The 20,031-nt window shown below is 40.1% G+C and overlaps 2 protein-coding genes across 2 annotated transcripts; both read right to left on the bottom strand.

The window, feature by feature from the left end:
• Positions 1 to 931: 931 nt before the first annotated feature.
• Positions 932 to 4,566, bottom strand: LOC113167443 (mitochondrial uncoupling protein 2-like). The gene is made up of 6 exons (XM_026368068.1): positions 4,159 to 4,566; positions 3,545 to 3,752; positions 2,516 to 2,719; positions 1,856 to 1,957; positions 1,520 to 1,700; positions 932 to 1,412 (listed from the first exon to the last, which is right to left on the bottom strand). Exons 1-6 carry the CDS (start codon positions 4,282 to 4,284, stop codon positions 1,298 to 1,300), a joined length of 936 nt encoding a protein of 311 aa, XP_026223853.1. The 5' UTR covers positions 4,285 to 4,566; the 3' UTR covers positions 932 to 1,297.
• A 448-nt stretch (positions 4,567 to 5,014) lies between these two features.
• c2cd3 (C2 domain containing 3 centriole elongation regulator) lies at positions 5,015 to 19,840 on the bottom strand. Its single transcript, XM_026368055.1, has 33 exons — positions 19,661 to 19,840; positions 18,449 to 18,718; positions 18,204 to 18,361; positions 17,189 to 17,367; positions 16,917 to 17,080; positions 16,676 to 16,808; positions 16,438 to 16,590; positions 16,204 to 16,351; positions 16,005 to 16,114; positions 15,641 to 15,835; positions 15,442 to 15,557; positions 15,214 to 15,332; positions 14,768 to 14,884; positions 14,318 to 14,674; positions 14,085 to 14,236; positions 12,861 to 13,104; positions 12,343 to 12,526; positions 12,078 to 12,261; positions 11,258 to 11,430; positions 11,034 to 11,169; positions 10,647 to 10,915; positions 10,481 to 10,561; positions 9,785 to 10,399; positions 9,361 to 9,696; positions 9,141 to 9,279; positions 8,982 to 9,046; positions 8,684 to 8,889; positions 8,455 to 8,585; positions 8,212 to 8,361; positions 7,930 to 8,120; positions 6,773 to 7,556; positions 6,139 to 6,253; positions 5,015 to 5,257 (listed from the first exon to the last, which is right to left on the bottom strand). Exons 1-33 carry the CDS (start codon positions 19,710 to 19,712, stop codon positions 5,120 to 5,122), a joined length of 6,564 nt encoding a protein of 2,187 aa, XP_026223840.1. The 5' UTR covers positions 19,713 to 19,840; the 3' UTR covers positions 5,015 to 5,119.
• Positions 19,841 to 20,031: the final 191 nt, after the last annotated feature.

Genomic DNA, 20,031 nt, shown 5'->3' with positions numbered 1-20,031 from the left:
AAGAGTTTCTCAAATAGACGCCACTTTCTGAATGTTTGTTGGTTTCTTCCTGAAAGTGACCAAACTGTTTCTGCGTCATGACTGTGGTGACAATAAACGTTGCATTGCAAACATTTGATTGCACAAAAAGAAAAAAGTCATCGTTGAGTCTGACAAGAACATATTTGTGTTTTCTTGAGTCAGACCTGAACAGAACAAACTGTTCAAAGTTAAACTGTTCTCTTACGCCTTTCGTCATTAATGTGCCAAAGTCAGCAAAGACCATGAACTCTGCTAACTAACTCAGCCCCGTTCGTTCTCATGTTTACAATACATATTTCATCATAATCCAAAACTCATAGCTTGTTCTTTGTTCCCCTCCTGCGTCAACCTGCCTCAACACTGATGTAGTAACACTCCAGCTTATGTAGATGGGGCATGTTCAAAGGTTTTGGTTACACAACTTCAGTTGCATCTCTGTCTGCGTCTCTTTTATTACACAAGACTCAAACTAGGGAGTTTTAAGATGACTTTGTGCTTCTCACCTTATTCACATGTATGTGTCCTTCTTTTGAGATGTTTTTTATTGGCTTCCAATAGATCTCACAAGAAGGGGATTATACAGTAAAAAATCTAATATAGTATTCAGTAGTAGAAAAGGTATGTGGAGTGTGACATAAGATTACTATCATTGTGCACAATTGTGGTTGACTTAATTTTTATATTTGTCCTTCAAAATAGACATCAGACAAAAACAAAAACAAAAAGTGCAGAATATTTGAGTTTTATTTCATTCATTTTTTATTTCAATAAAAAGTTTGTCCTGTTGATATTTTTAAAGTCCTGGTTTGTGTGATTCATTTAGAGCACAAACCAACAATCATTTATTTATTGCATAGCACTAATGACATTGCTTTTGGTATTTAAATGCAATTGTTTTTCTTTGTTAAAGTCAAACCCCTACAATTTTTTCACCTGAAACCAGATATTAGTAGATACTTATTGTAAACACAACAGAATGGGATGCAGGACAGAAGGAAGTCCTGCATTAACAACAGATCTGTTTCATTCAGGTGTCTGAGTGAACAATTCCAGGAACGTAAAAAACAAAGCTTCTTTTTTATTTCAGCTACCCCTTTGAAAACAGAGCCCTTTTAACAACATCAAAATTCTTTCCGTGCACTTGTAGCACATGTAAGTCAGTAAAACTTGAACGCAAATTCTTTGGGGTACAGCGTCTGAGGAAGGACAGGATCAGAACAGCAGAAATCCTGACTGCACTGCCTGGTCTTCAGGTACCAACCGGTGGTCAGATGGGTCAGAGTGGAGAATCCCAGTGCTGCTTAAATCCTATTACAGCTCTCTTAATCTGCTCGTAGCTCACAAACATCACAATGTTCCAGGAACCCAGACGAAGGAAGGAGGGTATGAATCTAGAAAAAGACAAAACAGTTATTGCTTTGTTGTTTTTGCTAAATTAACATTTAACTTTCCTGCTATGGATTCTGACATGCTCAGTTTTGCTAACTACATTACGCACCCCTTATAGAAAGCTGTGGGCCCCTCTTTAATCAGCATAGTTAAGGCACAGTTGGTAGCACCATTGTACTGACCAGGCACCGAGTTCATGAAGCGGGTTTTTACCACATCCACTGGAGACGCTACAATCGTGGTGCAGAAACCTGCTGCGAAGGCTGCGGTGAAGTGACACGGCACATTGTCTGTGGAAGACAGAACATTGGTTGTTAAGCCACAAAATAAATGTTTTATTTTTTGTTTTTGTCTGTTCTTAATACCTGTTATTTGTTATGCAGAGCAATCTGAACAGTGAGGCGTATGCAGTGACGAGGATTTTACTTAAAGAACTTGCTCTCACCTGTCATCAGGTTGTTTTTCAGGATGAGCTCTTTGATGACGTCATATGTCACCAGCTCGGAGCAGTTTACAATAGCATTACGAGCTATATTTGGCAGACAACCTGGAAAGACAGGAACATAAACAATCACAATAATGCGAAACTGCATTAACAGCATGCCACAGATTTATCATTGAACTGCTGTCAAACAGTTGGATGCAGGTTAGTTAAGGAACTTATTGCATTTTTTCCACATACATTCATGAAGGTATTTAAACAGTGATAAAAAGAAGTGGTAATTCCTTCAGTTTGTTTTATGCATGCAATGTATATATGCATTTCATTTCAGATCCATTGTGGAGTGGTACAGAGCCAAAATTGTGTTTCTGTACTCAAAGTACTGTATGTACTAGTACTCTAAAAGATCTACTCAGGGGAGTTCCCCTTTAGGTAGGGACATATTATGAGTCAATAGGCCTGTGGACACAGACACGTCTGGTGTTGTCATCCTTTTAACTGAGCTCTATAAGCTCTGAGTTTTCACTGTGTAATGTCACTGTGTCCTGTTCAGTCATCTGTGTTTTCAAGTTAATTTAATTGAGAAAATTAAATAAATGTAACTAAAGTCAAATAAGTAATTTTATTTATTGGAAAATTACAAATGTGTAATTTACCATTTACCTTTCCAGAGCCCTTTAACACCCTCGTCTCTAGCTATGGTCTTGTAGGCATCAATCGTGCTGCTGTATCTTGAAACAGAGGTGCTCTCAAGCAGGCGGACCTGAGCCTGGAACCTGACCTTGACCACATCAGTGGGCTGAGCGAAGGCCACCGCCATCGCCCCCGTGGTGCAGCCTGCCAGGAGCCGGGTCCCGATTCCAACATCTGTTGTGCAAGCAAGTCGTATTACACTTCTCTTCTCCTGCTGCCACAAGCTAACAGAGTACAGTATATGTGTTTATTGCAGTATTCTTCACATTTCTTTCTTTCAGATTCCTCTGGTTATAATATTTCAGGTACTGCTTGTATCCATGGTCAGCAGCAGTGTGCAGATAAGTTACAGTATTATGATACCACTGAATAGTTTGGAGTCATGTAGAGATGTTAGCTTTTCATGAAAACATGCATGTTTTAACATGTGCATTGCAAACATGACATTTGCCATTAGATGTGCCATTTTACTCCGATCTGAAGCTTCATTTCAAACAATAGCCTTATTAAAAAAACTGGACTGTTTGCAGTGGGACACAAACATGTTGTTCATATGAGGTCAGGCAGAGTAATCTGAGTTTAAATATGAACTAGTTTAACTAGTTACCTGCAAGAGAACAGGATGAGAATGCAAACTTGGTCTGCAGACTGGAACATAACCGGAAATCTTCTAACTAATATCAATAATGTTGTAGTAATGACGGTAAGGATCAGATAAGGCCTCTGGCGTAAACAGCTAAAAGAGGAATGTGCCCGTTGCCCTACATTCTGGAGCTTCTGGGTAAAACAGGCTCAGATAATGCACATGCATAGTTACGCTAGTGTGTTGTGTAGTGAGATTTCTTTCTCTCTACAGTGCAGGTTGTATTTTCTGCCATTAGGGGACAAAGTTGGAATAGTCTCACAGCTCCACTTCAATAAGATCTCTGGAATTAGCCCTCACTTGTTGTTGAGTATCTGTTTTATCAACATTTTTTAATGCAAATGCTTTTTACTTACTCTCTGATCCACTGGTGTAAAACTGCTTCATGGTGTCATACAGGCCGATCCGGACTGAGGCGAAGCTCATTTGCCTCTGCAGCCCGGCCACCAGTCCATTGTACAGACTCCTCGGGCCCTCGGTCTTCACCATGGTGAAGATGGTGCCGAACACACCTCTGTATTGGGCTTTCTGGCCTTCCAATAAGGACCTGGATTCACCTTGAATCTAATAAACACACAACATGTGTTAAGTCATTTTTAATCCTCAGCACAGAGTGAAATGTCTCCAGACAGTGTGTGCATCACCTGAGGCAATGTTTACATTTTGTAACACACTAGGTTTTATATATAAATACATATATACACGCACATCTGTATTTTGTATATACATACACAGTAGATATACACACATACATACATACATATATATATACACACATACATACACATATATGGTCTGTATATATGTTTTTGTATTTTGTATATATATATATATATATATATATATATATATATATATATATATATATATAAATACAGATACATACATACACAGATTATTTATGGGTCTAATATGACATATAATGAGATGATGCTGTTTTACGACCTGGCACTAACCACTGAATCCTCACCTGCAGTCGGACCTTGGCTGTGTCCAGTGGGAAGGTGGCCAGGTCGGCCACACAGCCAGCTGTTCCGGCTGAAAAGATCTTGACAGCGGCTGTAGGAGCCAGATCAGCAGGGGCTCCACTGACCATGATCAGTGATCAAGAAAGTCGGAGCGAAGTCATGAATCAGTCCGTAAATCAGAAAGCGACAAAGCAGCTTCTGTCCCGTGTCCACACAAAAACATCTGTCTACAAAGTCTACTTAAATATTTACATCCATAAATAAAACAACCGTACGGCCGACGTCAAGTTTCAGGTATTGAAAAGTGAGATGAAAAGTCGAGGAGCTCCAGTTGTGCCATCAGCTACAAAAACTACTATAACACGTTAGAATACGAGAAGAAGAAGAAACAAAAGCCCAGGAGCCACGCAGCGACGTAAACACCTGAAGGCAGCACTGCAGCGACAACCTGCTGCAGTGCTGCAGACTCACCGACAGGTCCAAGTTCAGCAGTACACCCTGTGTGACCCTCATCTTAAAGAACACGACTATACATTCACATCTATTTAACCTTCTTTCATCTAGTTTTAAAAGGTAAACCACTTATTTTGATTATCATTACACTTAAATGCGTCTAATAAAAAACCCTGGTAACATTTACATTTGTAGTTAAAAGTCTGATTTATGCTTTCTGTTTTGTTTAAATCATCTTTTGCATGTACACACTGTGTGTTTAAATTTATATATATATATATATATATATATATATATATATATATATATATATCTATATATATATCTATATATATATATCTATCTATATATATATCTCAACAGAATCCAGTGCTCAACACAATAAAATGAAATATTTATTTATAAAAATAAAAACATGTTACATTTTATTTACATGATCTTCTCATGGTCTGAAACCACTTAACAGTAAACTTCTATTAAAATATGATCAGAGCTATTCAGCACCACATGCTAGTGATTGTCATCAAAGCGAGCTGTGAATATTTTTGCTATTCTTTCAGTCTCTTTCTTCATGGAGGACGGTGACATGTTGGGACGCAGTCGAGGACCTCTGCGAGGAGGTAGGTCCTGACCTGGAGGGCTTCTCCCCTAGAAATATCAAACCAAAAACACAGAACAAACAAGAACACCAATTAATCACAGTAACACGAGTCACACCTCAAACACAGCAAACTGTTTTCCCACTAACATTCATGTGATATGAAAGTGACCAATCAGAAAACACTGTTACAGGCTTCTCTCTTACACGTTGTATAATCACTTGATCAGCGACAATCAGATACCGTAGCTTGAACCGGTTCTTTAAAATGTCACCTGCACACACACTGACAGGACAACACCTACGTTTTCTCACGGGGAGAACATGCAAACTGAGCACAGAAAGGCGTCCAGCTGACCCAGGTCTTTCTATCTCGATGCCACAGTGCTGAACATTACACCACTGTGCTGTGTTCAAAGTAATCTTTGAAGTTTTACATACCTGCTGATTACACTGTTACAGATGTATGGGGAACATGTCTCCTGTGTGTCTGTATTAACCTTTTTCACATCACAGTGTAAAAATCCAGTCCACCATTTGTTGTTTAAAACTGGAATGCATTGTTTTTTTTCTAGTGCTGCAAATTTTTTTTTGTGTCAACGGTTTGTGGATAGAACAGTGCGTGCAGTAGACAGATTGAATAACAGTGGGTGGAACTCAACCTGTTAATTCCACACAAAATTAGAGTTCAAATTACTTAAGTTGGTACACCATGTCCCTATTCTTGACAGGCACCATTATGAAATGTGACCCATTTATCACACAGCTCTTCTGCTTCACAGCTGTGCCCTAATTTTACAAATACTATTTGTTTAAGGTTTTGTTTGTCCAATATTCTCTCAGAAAGGAGACAAAGTGATAATGTTCTACAAATGCATAAAAGCATAATAAGTGATGGAAAGAGTGAGTGTAAATGGCATGAAATACTCACTGGGTCACTGGCTGAGTGGGAGAAAGAAGGAGCTAAACGTATGGCTCTAATAGATTCCTCCAGTTGCTGAGAGGGAAGGAAGAAATTAGGGACATCCACAGAAACCGAGCTTAATGTAGAATATTAAGAAAAACACACAGAGCATAATGGCATCGAACAGACCAGTTAACATTCATGAGTTCAAACTTTTAAATTATCTAATATTTCCCTCTCTGTCTTTCTCCTTCTGGTTCTGTACATTTCCAAATGTATAGTCTCTCCCAAATACAATTATGTATTTTAAAATTCTGATACACCTGTCTCTACCTTTGTTTTTTCCTGAATCTGTGTGTCTCTGAGCATGTATTTGTAACTGTCCACTAACTTTATATGCTACAGAGACACACAGAGACCTCACCTAACAACAACCTGGAGGATACATTTCTGGTCTTTAACCAACTATCCTCAGACTGAAGAAGTATCCAGAGAGAGTTCCCGTTCCTGTTACTAAGCCTAGCCTCATTGATATAAAATGTTATGACCAAATAAGCTCAACAGCACCACAAACTGTATGCTGGATTCGTTTTGTCATCGATCTTTGCTGTGATCTCTAAACTAAAGCAAAGGAAATCAATCAAAGACACATCAAGGATATGGTTGAAGCTGTGAGTCTTGACTGTCCAGGGGAAAAGAATCATGGGTGTCTGTGGGTTGCTGCCAGATGTGTGATGGACCTGTGCCTCCTGACGTTTTGCTGAAGGCGCTGAGTTCTTCTGCTCGCCTCTCCTCTGTAGGCTGTGGCGTCCTTTCATCGTCACCTCCATCTGTGTCTGAAGAGTCTCCTGCTGACCCATTCGAACTGTCACTTTCCTCTTGTCTGGTACAGTTGTGTTTTTCTCTGGAGTCACCAGTTTCCAGATTTACTGCTTGTCTCCTCCCATCCTCGTCTTGGCTCAGGTCTGGCTCCTCTGGTGCCTCGAGGCTCTCCAGAGAAGCGAGGTCAGGGTCTGTCAGGATGCTGGTCCAAGGACTAGTTTTGTCTGTTAAAGAGGTCACCTCATTTAGATGCCTTGGCTTCACCACAACCTCATCGTAATCTTTATCTTCTTCATCATCATCATCATCATCATCAGCCTGGTTGTGCTGTTGGCACCCTATCTCATCATCATCTTCATCAGTTCTCTCTTCGTTTTCATCCTCGGACACAGCAACTGTGTAGTTTCGTCTCTCCTCTTGGTCTTCAGGCTCAGAGTCTGCCTGGTGTTCAGACACTTTTGGGCATGGTGAAGGCACAGGAGACAAGTCATCTTGGATAGAATTTAAAACTCTCCGTGGACTAGAGATACTATCAGGAATAGTCTGAGGGTTATGTTCACCAACAAAGGAACATCTACTCTGAGGGTTGGAGAGAATTGTTTCCAGGTGCTGTCCTTTCAGACCTGGATTAGAAGAAACATTAAGGCTTTAACACCACAGTTGTCACTCTCATTTTCTTCACATTACACCACCAATGTTTGTCTAAAACTAAAAGAATAGTGTAGAGTTGCAACAAATAATCAATTAGTGAATTTTCACAAAATTAATCAGCAGCAAATCAATAGTCTTCAATCTAAAGATTATGAGATTATTATCATGTGTCCCACATAAAAGTGTCAAATCCTGATATTTCACACGTTAAAACTGATATTTGTCTTAATAAATGGCCAAAAATAAAGATTATTCTGTCAAAATATTTGCTGATTTATTTTCTGTTGATGAGCTACAAAATTACTTGACTGTGATACACATAACAAACACCAAAGAGGAGCTCACCACTAACAATACTGTTGACTTCTCCAACTAACTGGTTGGACTTCAGAAGAAGCTGATTTGTGTCCGTCTCTGACTCGATCTGTTCGTCATGTCTGGTGTGACAGTCTTGCTCAGTCACAAACGGGAATGTGGGAGTTGAAAGTTTACGGCTAAAATATTTCTGGATGTTGTCAAGCTCGCTTAGTTTTGTCCTGTAAAAACAGAGTTGTGGTCAGATGTCAAGTTGAAATAAGCAAACAATCAACAAAGCATTGATGAGGGACTGTTTCTGAGGACTGATACCTGAGGGCTGAAAACAGAAACGAGTTTGTGGGATTGATGTCAGCAGAAGTGCTGCTACAGACAGCATGAGCTGCGGTTTGTTCCTGCAGACTTTGGTGGTATAGACGAACTTTGTCCATGTGCTCAATATGACGGTCACTCTCACTGGGCCTGAACATATGTAACAATAACAAATAAATACAGTGGTGGAGTGTACATGAGTGTTTCAGCATGTGGACAAATTCAAAATATGTCAATAAGAACCTTTCAGAGAACATTCTTTCTGTGTGGTCAGGTGATGAGATCTTCTGTTCAGGGTAGCGGCTGATGTGAGAGGGGAAGGTGCTGTATGTGGCTGTGGTATGGTAGCTGAGTGGAAAAGCCTGAAACAAAGACTATCAAACATATTCACTGTTACTAATCTTAAGAGTCAGGCACCTTTTGGCATTTTATCTGACTTGTAAAAAGGCCTTCTGCAAATAATTCTGCTCACCGATGAGTTTTTGGCAACTTCTTCACTCACAGTTTTCCTCTGTCCTCTGAGGTCTTGGACCCCCTTTAGAGGAGTGATGGATACTTTTAGCTGGCCGTGACACTGACCACTGAAGTCTGTAATGTTGTACCAACCACATACTGACGGGAACCCGCACAGTAAAGGGGTCAGGTCTACAGAGGCAAATCCAAGCACCCTCTCCATTTCTGTGGAAGTAAAACAGTCAAAACAGGAAGTAAATATTTCTATATAACAGGTCAAAGTAATTCATATCATGAAGTGTCAGCGTGTCATGTACCTCCTTTGTGCCAGACTTTGAACACAAGAGATTGTTGTGGATCAACCAGTAGCTGATTTGAAAGCCTGCAAATTTGAAAGAATACATGAGCCTGATTTTCTTTTAGAACAGTCTGGACATCAGTTGATGTTTAAGTTCATCTTTCAGCTATAACCTGACCTGCACTCATGTTGATAGTCCCACACAGGGCAGTCGGTGTTGGAGATGACAGCTGTGGACACTGGTTCAGCAGAGTCAGCAGTGACAAAAGAAACACAGCAGCATGGGCTCCCTTCACTGCGCTCTGCCAGAGGACAACCTGCCAGAGAGAGGTAGGCTTTACTTTACGCAAATAAAGTGAACAGGAAAAGAAAAATAAATATCAGATAAAAAGGCTCACCTTTCAGATTCAGGTGCATGGCCTGGTCCACTGCCACTGTAACAGGGAATGATTCATCTATGCTGATTTCTTTGTGCTGCACAGATGTGATGTCTGGAGTGGTCCTGGAGGATATGTCCTTTTGTCTGATGTGGTTATGTTTGGGTGTAGTGGGCGAGTTGGGTCGAAGTTCTCTTTCCACCTCTTCTGATAAGAGCTCCTCCTGGCTGTCAGATTCCACCTGGGTGTCAACAGCAGATGCTTCTCGGAGGGCAGAGCCTGCTGTCAGGGTGATATGCACCCGTAGAGCTGCCCCTTGTAGATCTGCTGCAGTGCGTCTGAACAGTGGATACACTCCTGTGAAACCAAAAAATGTCTTATTATACTCAGAAATGTTACTAAAATAATAATAATCCCTTACATTATAGAGTTAAGCATTTCTTACCACTGAGAGTCAGCTTCTGCTTGGGTTTCTTTGCAAGAGAAGACAGGTCAACAAAGGCTGATCCCACCAGTCGGTCTGTGTCGCTGGGTCTTTGGGTTTTGTGTTTCGTAAAGGCAACCCACACCTGCACCTCTAACTTCTCTTCTCGTAGATACCATATTAAAGGCTGAGTGCTCCTCAACTCCACTGTTCTACTTCCTTCAAAACTCACCGTGGCCTGGCCTACCTCTTCACCCTCCTCGACACGTGGGTGTTTCATGTGAGAGCAAAAGGGATCCTGGTCGTAGAACTTGTACCTGAAGTAGCAATAGGTGGAGCGCTCAAGCTCACTGTGGCCTGGCAGAAATAAACAGTGGACAGGTATCCATGCTCTAGGCACTGAAAAAGTCAGAGAAAGTTTTCTTGAGCTTTCCTCCCAGGGTTCTCCTTCATCCTGCATTTCATGGTCACTCTGGGCAATTTCCCATCCAAACCCCTGAGCAGCTTTAATGACTCTTTCTCTGTCTGAGTGGTGGGCAAAGTTGACAGAGATCTCGAGACCGCCAACCAAGATGTGCTGATGCTGAGAAGAGCTTGTTTCCAGAGGTGTAGACACTCCAAACCAACCAGATATGCCTTAATGTTTGAAAATGAAAAGACAATAACTACATATTCATCAAAACATCTGCTAGCCCAGCAGTAAATAAGAGTGCATACCTGTTCTTCTATGAATGAGATCAACTAGAGGTATTTTCACTAAGCCCAACATCACATCCTTAGGCTTAGAAATGCTTATTGCTGCAACCACAAGAAGAGCACAAATAAGTCTTACAGATAGTAAGTAATTAACCTTGTTGAAGAACTTGCATTAATTGTATTAAACCTTTGCGATTGTCTCTATTCCACACAGTAAAGACAGCACAGGCCTCTTCCAGTTGCTCAGCAAAGCTGCAGGTTTCTCCACTGCTCTTCTGAATTAGCAGATCACATGACACCTCCATGTGGTGTTCGAACTCCGGGCAGAATGTCCTGGCTACTATGCGAGTACATCTTTTTTCACTCTCAGGTAAGAAGGAGAGCTGGACAGTGACATATGTGTTTACCCCAGTACCAACAAAGTAGCTGAACCTTTCATCTTGTTCTGATAATACCCTGCAACAGAAGCATGACCACAACAAAAAAAATAAATTTGGGACAGTGTTTTGACATCTTGACTTATTTATACACTATTTACTCAGGTCAATTCAGACAAAATTATCTGTCGTATTACCTTGCAGCTGCCTGCAAACCTGATGCTTTGTGCACTTTGACCACAAGTGTCACCATACGAGAGGCAGCTCCTCTACCAGTCAGCCCTTCAGGTCTCACAGGCCTGTGCTTATACCTAATGCACACATCCAGCAGGCCTGGGAAACAAAGCAGATCAGTCAGAACATGAAACGATTTAAATGTACCGATACCGTCTCATGACATTCTCTGTGTGCCTGTGTTTACCTGAGGGCTGAGGCTGATGTCCTGTCAGACTGTCTGTCCTGGGAAGCAGTGGCAGGGAAAACATCTGGGCCTCATTAGGATTTTGATTCTGCATGGTGACCATAGCACACAGCTTGGACAGTGGAAGCAGTCCTTTGGCTACAAGCTGATCTCTGACATTTGGGTAATAATACCTGGAGACACACAATCATCATTCAAATAAAACAAGCATGTATTTAGTCAAATATTTTAAGACTGTAACCTATTAAACTATCAAAATTTATATCACTGAAACGTTATGTGTAGACATGTTTTTGCATGTAAGACAGTGACAGTTGCAGCAGAACGATTGGATTAGACATGACTGGACATGCTGGTCTAGAAAAACGACTGTGTGGTGTGTTACTGGTGTGCTTTTCTTCAAGCCACTCATGATGTTTAGTATTCACCGTCAACAAACTCTCTCAACACTCTATAATGAGCTACAAGAGATCTACACTCTGTGGTCACTTCATATATATTTGTAGTTCTGTCATATATACAAAGTGTATAATCATTGGTGGATGAAGTACTAATAATAACACAGTGTAGTAATTCCTGCATTCAAAATATTACTTGAGTAAAAGTAAAAAAGTATCAGCTCAAAAATACTAAATACTCTTAATTCACATTGAAGAATTGGATGGTATTACATAATTGGATCTAATTACAGATACCTTATGTCAATGTCAGTTTATTTATATAGCACTTTTCATACACAATGGCAAATCACGGAGAAATCACCTAAAACTGACTTACAACATGTCAAATATAAATTTGCCTCACTGTAATAACCACCAACCTGCACCATACTTCAAACTGGACCCCCCCTCCACTACTCAGGCCTGGACTTGAAAGAGAGCTGAGCAGCAGCCTCTGAACAGGCACTCCTTCAGGAGCCAGAAGTACATGAGTCTCAGTGTGGCTGAAAACTGGGTCTGGCACACACAGGGTAGTGGTTGTACGAAAAGGCTTCACATTCACACCTGTTAGAGAGGAGGGTTAGAGTGAAGCAGAGTGAAGACACATGTTTAGGGTAAGGTTTTATAAACCGAAGTGGGCCTTACTACTTTCTATGAGGTTTTGGTCCATTTTGGCAGCAGGGTCACATTCCTGACAGGGGAAACTGTACTGGACGTAGCAGTCCGCCTCCCCCCACACTGTGGACTGCAGAGGTGTCAGCCCGTTGATCTTTTCCACTCTTATCACAAACAAATGCTCTCTCATGATTTCCTTGGGTGCTGCAGTCACCTGAGAGAGAAACACAGCTGTGAATGTGAGTGAAAGGGTTTTACAGTATTTAATAGTGAGCTTTCTATCCATTCCCACTCCATAACTGTTTACATTTTCTTGAATAATCAGTGTGATTTTTTATTATCAATATTTATCCTTAAAAAGTGTTACACCAGATTTGCTCCCTTACTCATAAGTAATATTTTTTTATTGTGTAAATGTATCTCTTTATTGTTTTAGCACTTTATTGTGCATCAGCAAATATGTTCAGTTAGAACTCTCCCAAAGTTTCTGATATATCAAACAAATATACACATGCTGTCAGTATTACGTATCCAACATGAACACTGACCTTTGTTTGTGAATGTGGCTGGTGATCAAGCAGATGAACTGGTCTGACAAGATGAGATAAAGAGTCATATTCTTCAGCCCTTGTGCGCTGGAGAGAAACGATCTGCTCTGATCGTCCCATAGCCAAAATAACCCTCAGATTTCCTTTACAATTTCCTGAGAACACATCGATGACTGGCATGTAGCTGTCCACCCCTAAAACGGGGTACTGCGCCTGGAGAAGAAGATGGGTGATCTTTGGATCCCTAAACAGAGGGGAAATGAGGGAAAAAAGGGTTTATTTTAGGTTATTTAGGTTTAGAGACCTAAACAGGCGACTACTCAACCCTAAAGAGAACTTTCCTTTGACAGTATTTTTGCTGAGTTCGTTATTTATTTGGCAGCTTCTATATCTATATATATGTGATGAAGTTGCTTCTCTAGCTCTCAGTAATGTAAGTAATGATGTGTTAATGTTCTGGTCTCTTTTGGCCTTATCTTTGCACATAAATGCCTCAGTGCCCCTAATCCTTCTCTGTTTAGAAACCTTCAGTCAAGCCCTGCTTTGATGGTGAGAAAGTCCCTCTTTGCTCAGAATAACAACTGGCTTCTGACACTTTTGCTTATCTCAACTGAAACAGCACAGCGATATTCTTAATTGTTGGTACAGAACACCAAATGAACAAATATAAAATGCCATATCTACAAATTCCAACTTTCTGATTATTTCCTGGTTTATATATAATATATTTTCTGATGCGGTCTCAAACATTTGGACCCCATAGTGAATTTGAATACACATTTACAAAGTATACATAGTTTTATTTTTGGTAAAAAATAATCCTAGTGTCATTTTGAGAATTTTATAGCATCTGGGGCCACATAGAAGATGAGCTATAGCACCTCCTAGTGGGCAGGTTAAGTGTAATTCTTAGCTTGTTGTCTGCTTCAAACTTTGATAACACAAATAACAATAAATATCATTTAATAAAAAAAACAGGGGAAAATACATAATAGAATCCACTATCATAGTGAAGACCGAAGACAAAAATTAATATTTACATTTAAAAAGTTAGAAACCGTGAAAACGGTGCCAATATATCTTATTATATATTATGGATTATTCAAAGCTGCTGATAGACCATTTTAACTACTGATAGTTCAGACATGTAAATTAATTTCTACTCCAGATGTGTTTTTTTACTTTTAACTCCAGTCTAAAAATGTTTTTCTCCAACTTACTTACCTAAATGACATGTAGAACTGATTGAGAGGTAACTTAACAAGGCCGAGGAGTCGGTCCTGACCTGAACTTCCCATTTTCTGCCACACCTCGATTACCATCACATTATTCTTCATCCGCTCCAGCAGCTTATTTGTTAAGGCCACAGGAGTCACCTAAAGCAACAAATGAACAAAGCCGGGTCAGTAGGATTCTGCATTTATACTGCAGTTGGAAGACTTAATCTCTGAACTAACCTGAATAAAGTTAAATGTAGGGTTTGCCTGGCCCCAGCTGACAACAGATCTTGCCATTTCATCGCACCAAAACAGTTTACAGTTTAAATAAACATTAGGAGCCTGCATGGGCCCACAGTTGAAGTTCTTCCCATCTGGCACCATGAGTATTGTGTGCAGCAGGACCTCCGAGTCCTCATCGGCTACCTTCCATGCTTTATGAGATGACACAAGAAGGCTGGGATGAAAAGAGGGTTCATTCAAGGGTTTCGGAGGACTCCCGGAGTCTTCTGAAGAGGGAAATGTTAACTCCTGCCTGCTTGTATCAACATGCTGAGACTTGGAGCAAGTTCTATCTGTTGCAAGTTCTAGTGACACCTGAAATAATAAAAACAACACTATGACAGTCTCCTGAGAGACATGTGAGGCTTGTTAACATTAAATGCTAAAGTAAAAAACACTGTATATAACCTTGAGAGGTCCAATCTCTTGTGTTTCACTCTGTACAGGTAAGATGACAGACTGGCTCAGCTCCTTGCTCTGCAGCAGACAATGCAGTGGATAAACTGCTTTCCCAATGGGAACAGGCTGCAAGGAAAGGAGGCATGGTCACCACCATGGCTACATTTATTAATTACATTACATTTAATATAGGTTTATAAAGTGTTGGTTTTACACCAACAGTCATTGCATTTAAAGAGTTTTAAAAAGGAAGAAAATTTCTGAAAAATATCTGCAAAATGATATGTAGGTTTCTTCATCGTATTGTGCCAATAGATTAACATAAATAAAATTTATTAGTGTTAAATTTACTAGTACAACAAAACATAAACCTGAGGGATAGAAGAGTCAGCTACTCTTAATACAATAACAACTGATCATTTTAAATGCTCAAGTGAGTAATATTTGGTACTAACCTTCTTCTGGTCAGTCCTTCGTGAGTAAATCTTAAAAACCAGATCAGTTTCCCACAATTGTTTTACTGTTGCTGTACTGAAGTGAGCAGGAAACATGGAGAGCTGGTGAAACTTCACCACTAAAAAAAAAAAAGATTAGACACAAACACATTAGTCACAAATTATGACAAAACTGTGGTTTCACTCAGGTGGGTTTCATAAGACACACAAGATGTTAGCTGTTCATACCTCCTCCTGTAACTTTACTGCCAACAGCTCTGGTCGCTTCCCCACCTCCAGCCTTATTTTGGTTATGTCGACTGGAGGTGGAAGCCACTGGGAAGACATACTCAACAAAGTATGTGCTAAGAAAAAGGAACATTATTAGGGACTTTTGTTATTTACGACAGTGTTACTGAATAAAAATAATACTATATGTTTTGCCAACCATTTCATGCTGGTTAATGGTCGAGGAGGCTTTCCTTTACTAGAGGCCTTTCTGGGTGTGGTGCCAGCAGGTACAGTCAGGGAATCAATGGTAACTCTCACCACTCGGATCGAACTCAGCAAAGTCAGCTTTGCTGAACTCAGGCCAGGAAGAATATCACCAGCATCTGCAGACCCCTGATGCTTTGACACTGGACTGGACACATAAAAAAAAAAATTGTCTTGAAAAGACAAAGTGGCTTCTGCATCCTGGCTTATTTAAATATTCTGATCATTACAAAAACGATAAAATAAATATATTGTCTTTCACAGACAAACACCAAGTATATATTTATAGAGGCTTCCTTTGAAGGTGTTGCCCTTACCCTCCACTAATTCTGGGACTCGACTGTGTCGGCTGTTTTGGCTGATTCTTACTCGGGGACACACTTGCTTGACCCTCCGCTTCTGTGTCATTTTGTCTGGAATCTGACATCTGACAAGACAAGAATGAAAAAAACAATGGCAGAAATCAGCTTCACTGAGACTAACATCACACAAAACCTTATGAGCAAATCTACTTACAGGAGTTTTGTAGAACAAATTTTCCAGTAAGCTCTGATCGTACAGTGGATCATTGAGCTCACTATCCAGGCAAACACTGCTGTGGCCAGACAGAGATTCAGGAGGGGAGCCTTCTCCAACCCACAGAGGCAGGGGAGATGTGTTTAAGCTGAAAAGATAAAGAGGACAAATCTAGAGAAAAAAAGTTGACCTTTTACTTAAATTTGGACGTAAATGTACACAAACAGTAGGTACCTGCCCAGGAGAAGATCCACAGCTCTATTGTCTATGTCAGCAGGACCGTCTACGCCACTGTCTGCAACTACAGCAACATCATCTGAGTGCTTGAGACTCAAATCAGCATGAAGAATATTTTGAAGAAACATCCCAGAAGGAGAAGAAACAGGCCTGCAGACACAAGAACAAATGACTAGAAAGTGTTTATGTAATGTATATTTATGTTTATTTATTTATTGTTACAAGTTTAACTAACTTGAAAGGTGGGAGGCTGTTGTCCTTTGGGAGAGGGAATGGGGTATCTTTAAGAGCCGGAGCAGAATCCACATCATATTTCAAAGCTGATGCCACCATAGCATTTCTAAGCTTGTCCCCACGCTCAAGAAGAACTAAGATGAGAGAAAATGTCACAAAAGGTTTTAAAAATAGCCAATTTCTGCATTTTTGGTTGTATAAAGTACAATACAGTATTAACTTGTGGTCCTTATGCAACTAACCTGAGAGGATATCACTAGATGTTTGTCCAGGAGGCTCATAACTTGAAGGATTCACAGATGTTTTAATGTTGTGAGATCTGTTTGTTATCGGCATCTGATTCTCCAGTAACTCTTCATTCCCTTTGTCGTTTTGGGCATTTTGAAAGTATAAGTGGTCTTTCCCTCTGAAAATATTACATCCACACATACAGAAACATTTTTATTGTCAGACCAACTGCGAGCTCTTATAACAAGACAGACATTTTTAGTAATAACCACCAACAATTTCAAACCTTGGTGTGTTTCCGCTGCTGCTGCCAACTGATTCTTTCCCACTGGCAGCTGAGAACGATCTGGGCTGCAAGGGCAGAGTCAGTGTGGCAACTTGTGGTCCTTCAATGTTAATATCTGTGGTAGGACCTGAGCTGCTGCTGTCGTAGGCTTCACTTAATGGCTCCAAATTAAGAGAGACCTGGGGATAAAAATGCTGACTTAGCACTGCCTTGAGGATATCATAAATTAAAACCACTGTTGCTGTTGACTAGTAAATTATTGAAGATTAGTGTGTAGTTATCTGTTCCATATTCTAACCATTCCTGTGCACACACCTGAGCTCTGCTTACTAGGTCCTTTGCATAACTTTAGCAATATTTACCACTTTACTTGATTAGAACTCCAGTCATTTTGAGATCCTGTAATAACACAGCAAACTGGTGACAGTTTCCTCCCCTTTCATTATTTAAAAATATTTAGGAATTTGCCCAAACTGGTAAAATTGCAGGTCTAGCGTTTATGGCATGTGTTGCAATCTGTGTGTGAATAACATAGATGTAGAAAAAAAAACAAAACAACAACATTTTTTTTCAAGTTGTTATTGTGCGAATGCTGTTTAAAGCCTGCTGAGCCTGACAAAGAGTAACACAGTCATAAGTAAGAGGAGTCTCCCTATTAACCACTTAGTACTATAGCTTGTAACAAATGCAGTAGCCATAAAGTAATAAATGTCTAAAGAGATACAGAGAGACCACCCTACAGTAAACTGACCACCCCCTACACAACATCCTGATGGACCAGAGAAGTAGCTGCAGTGCACAACTCACCTCACTGATACAGGAGATCCTTCATCCCCACAGCCATCTGGCTCTACAACACCCTGGCCAACAGCAGATGATTACTTACCACTTTCACCATCTTTCTATCTACAAGACGACCTGAATTTCCCTCAGAAATACAGTTTATCTTATCCTTTCTTTATACTTGCATGTTCTAGCTTACAAAAGCAGGTGACATTTAAATGTTTTTGCTCACCTGTAGCTCTCCCAGCTTTTCAGATGTTGGAGATACAAGTGTGTAAAATCCACTAATTGGGTGGGACAACGAGAGACTGGAGATGCCAGCAACCTGCGCCCGAGCTATTGGCAAATGGTCCGGTTTTGTCAGAACCTCCAGCACCAATTGGCCCATATCTGTTTATCAATAAGAAGTTGGTTTTAGAGGTAACAATATTTGCTGGCAGTCCAGCAAACTCAAGGAAGTTTTCTTAGGTAAAGTACCTGTAAGATATGAGGTGAACTGCTTTGGCCCACAGCGGATGGGGAAGCAAGCTGTGGTCTTTACGCTCTTCTGGGAGACCTGCAACCCATCTTTAGGGAAGAAGTGTGTCCCGTTGGATGACTCTCCCCACCAGCGCAGCCTGACAAACGTTGCAGATGGAGGCTTGTGGACTGTCCATAACACCCGACTTATCGTCACCCGCAGGAAGCATCTCAGCTGGCCCTCAACCAGAGGAGGGAGGCTTGTGGAAGGGGATACATCACTGGGGACTGCAAAATAGTCATTTTTGATTAGAGCAAAGTAAAGACATAAACAATGCAAGCATACTAAATACTAATGTCACCATATAGTGGGGCTGATAAACAGTAGTATTTGCAGATTTTTGCTTGATGTTGGGTGGTTTTACAGTCAAATACTGTACTGTTCACTAGTGCTGTAGTTCAATATCAGAATAATAAAATGACAGGATCCTAAACTGTTTCCAAAATAATGAGTTTAAAAGAATATTATCAATGGACAATATTGTTGCATATTCTACAAATTTCTCTACTGTGTACAGAAAAGTATTCCTTCAAGTATTTATTTCTTTGATAAGTCAGAAAACTATTACTGACGTGCAATTTCACGTCCTCAGTTGTCTTGTTTTGACTGACAGCAGTCCAAAACACAAGGATGTTGAGTTTATTTTCGTGTATAACAAAGAAAAGCATCACAATGGAAAATATTAAACTAGCTAGTATTTTTTTTATGTGTGCCTTGAAAATTCCTAAAAGGATGATTAGATAATCTCAATAGTTTTACACAGATAAAAAAAAAAACTTCTAAGAATCCAAAGGGTTTTATTAAAGTGCCTCACATTGATACGAACACTTTTAATATTAGGGAAACAAACTTGAATGTTATACTTTACTAACTAGAGACATGTAGCATCCTTTGACAAAGCCACAAACTGCTCAACATTGTGGACAAGGTGTCGCTAAAATTAGTAAACAAAGTTTAAGTTAAATAAAATTCGCCAGCTTACATAAACAACGCTGGCATTAAAAGCACGAAGAGCAACACAAACCGAGAGAAAGGGCGACAATTCAGCTTTATATAGCATTAACTAACATGCTAACATGTATTAGCCTAATATGACAGCTGACGCTAACCGCTAACATTACTTATGCTAGCTGTTTGGCTAACAGGTAGCTAAGCTAACCACAGTTTACCTTTCTTTTTGCTACCTCCAGCTTTGACCGCCCTCTGTTTCTTACTCGTCATCCCTCACCTCAATAAATACAGATGAAGAGTGATAAACTGGCAGTTGTTTTGTCTGACTGGGCATGATTTTATCCCACTACAGCTAACTAATAATCCGTTTAGACGCACAGACACATACAAACGCAAGCGCGCAAAACTGTTTCCGAGCAACAAAGTCCAACCGATGACTTTTGTCCCGCCTCCGCTGCCGCCGTCTTGCACAGATGCATGCTGGGAAAGTGAGTTTATTTAGTAGCTGTGTTAAAAAAAACACGTCAACTGGTTTGTGACAGTTTATTATATTATGTTATATATGTTTTTTTTATAAAACGTGTAAATC

The sequence above is a fragment of the Anabas testudineus genome, chromosome 13 (assembly GCF_900324465.2).
Source record: "Anabas testudineus chromosome 13, fAnaTes1.2, whole genome shotgun sequence".
NCBI classification, from domain to species: domain Eukaryota; kingdom Metazoa; phylum Chordata; class Actinopteri; order Anabantiformes; family Anabantidae; genus Anabas; species Anabas testudineus.
This window is presented reverse-complemented; position numbering and strand designations above follow the sequence as displayed.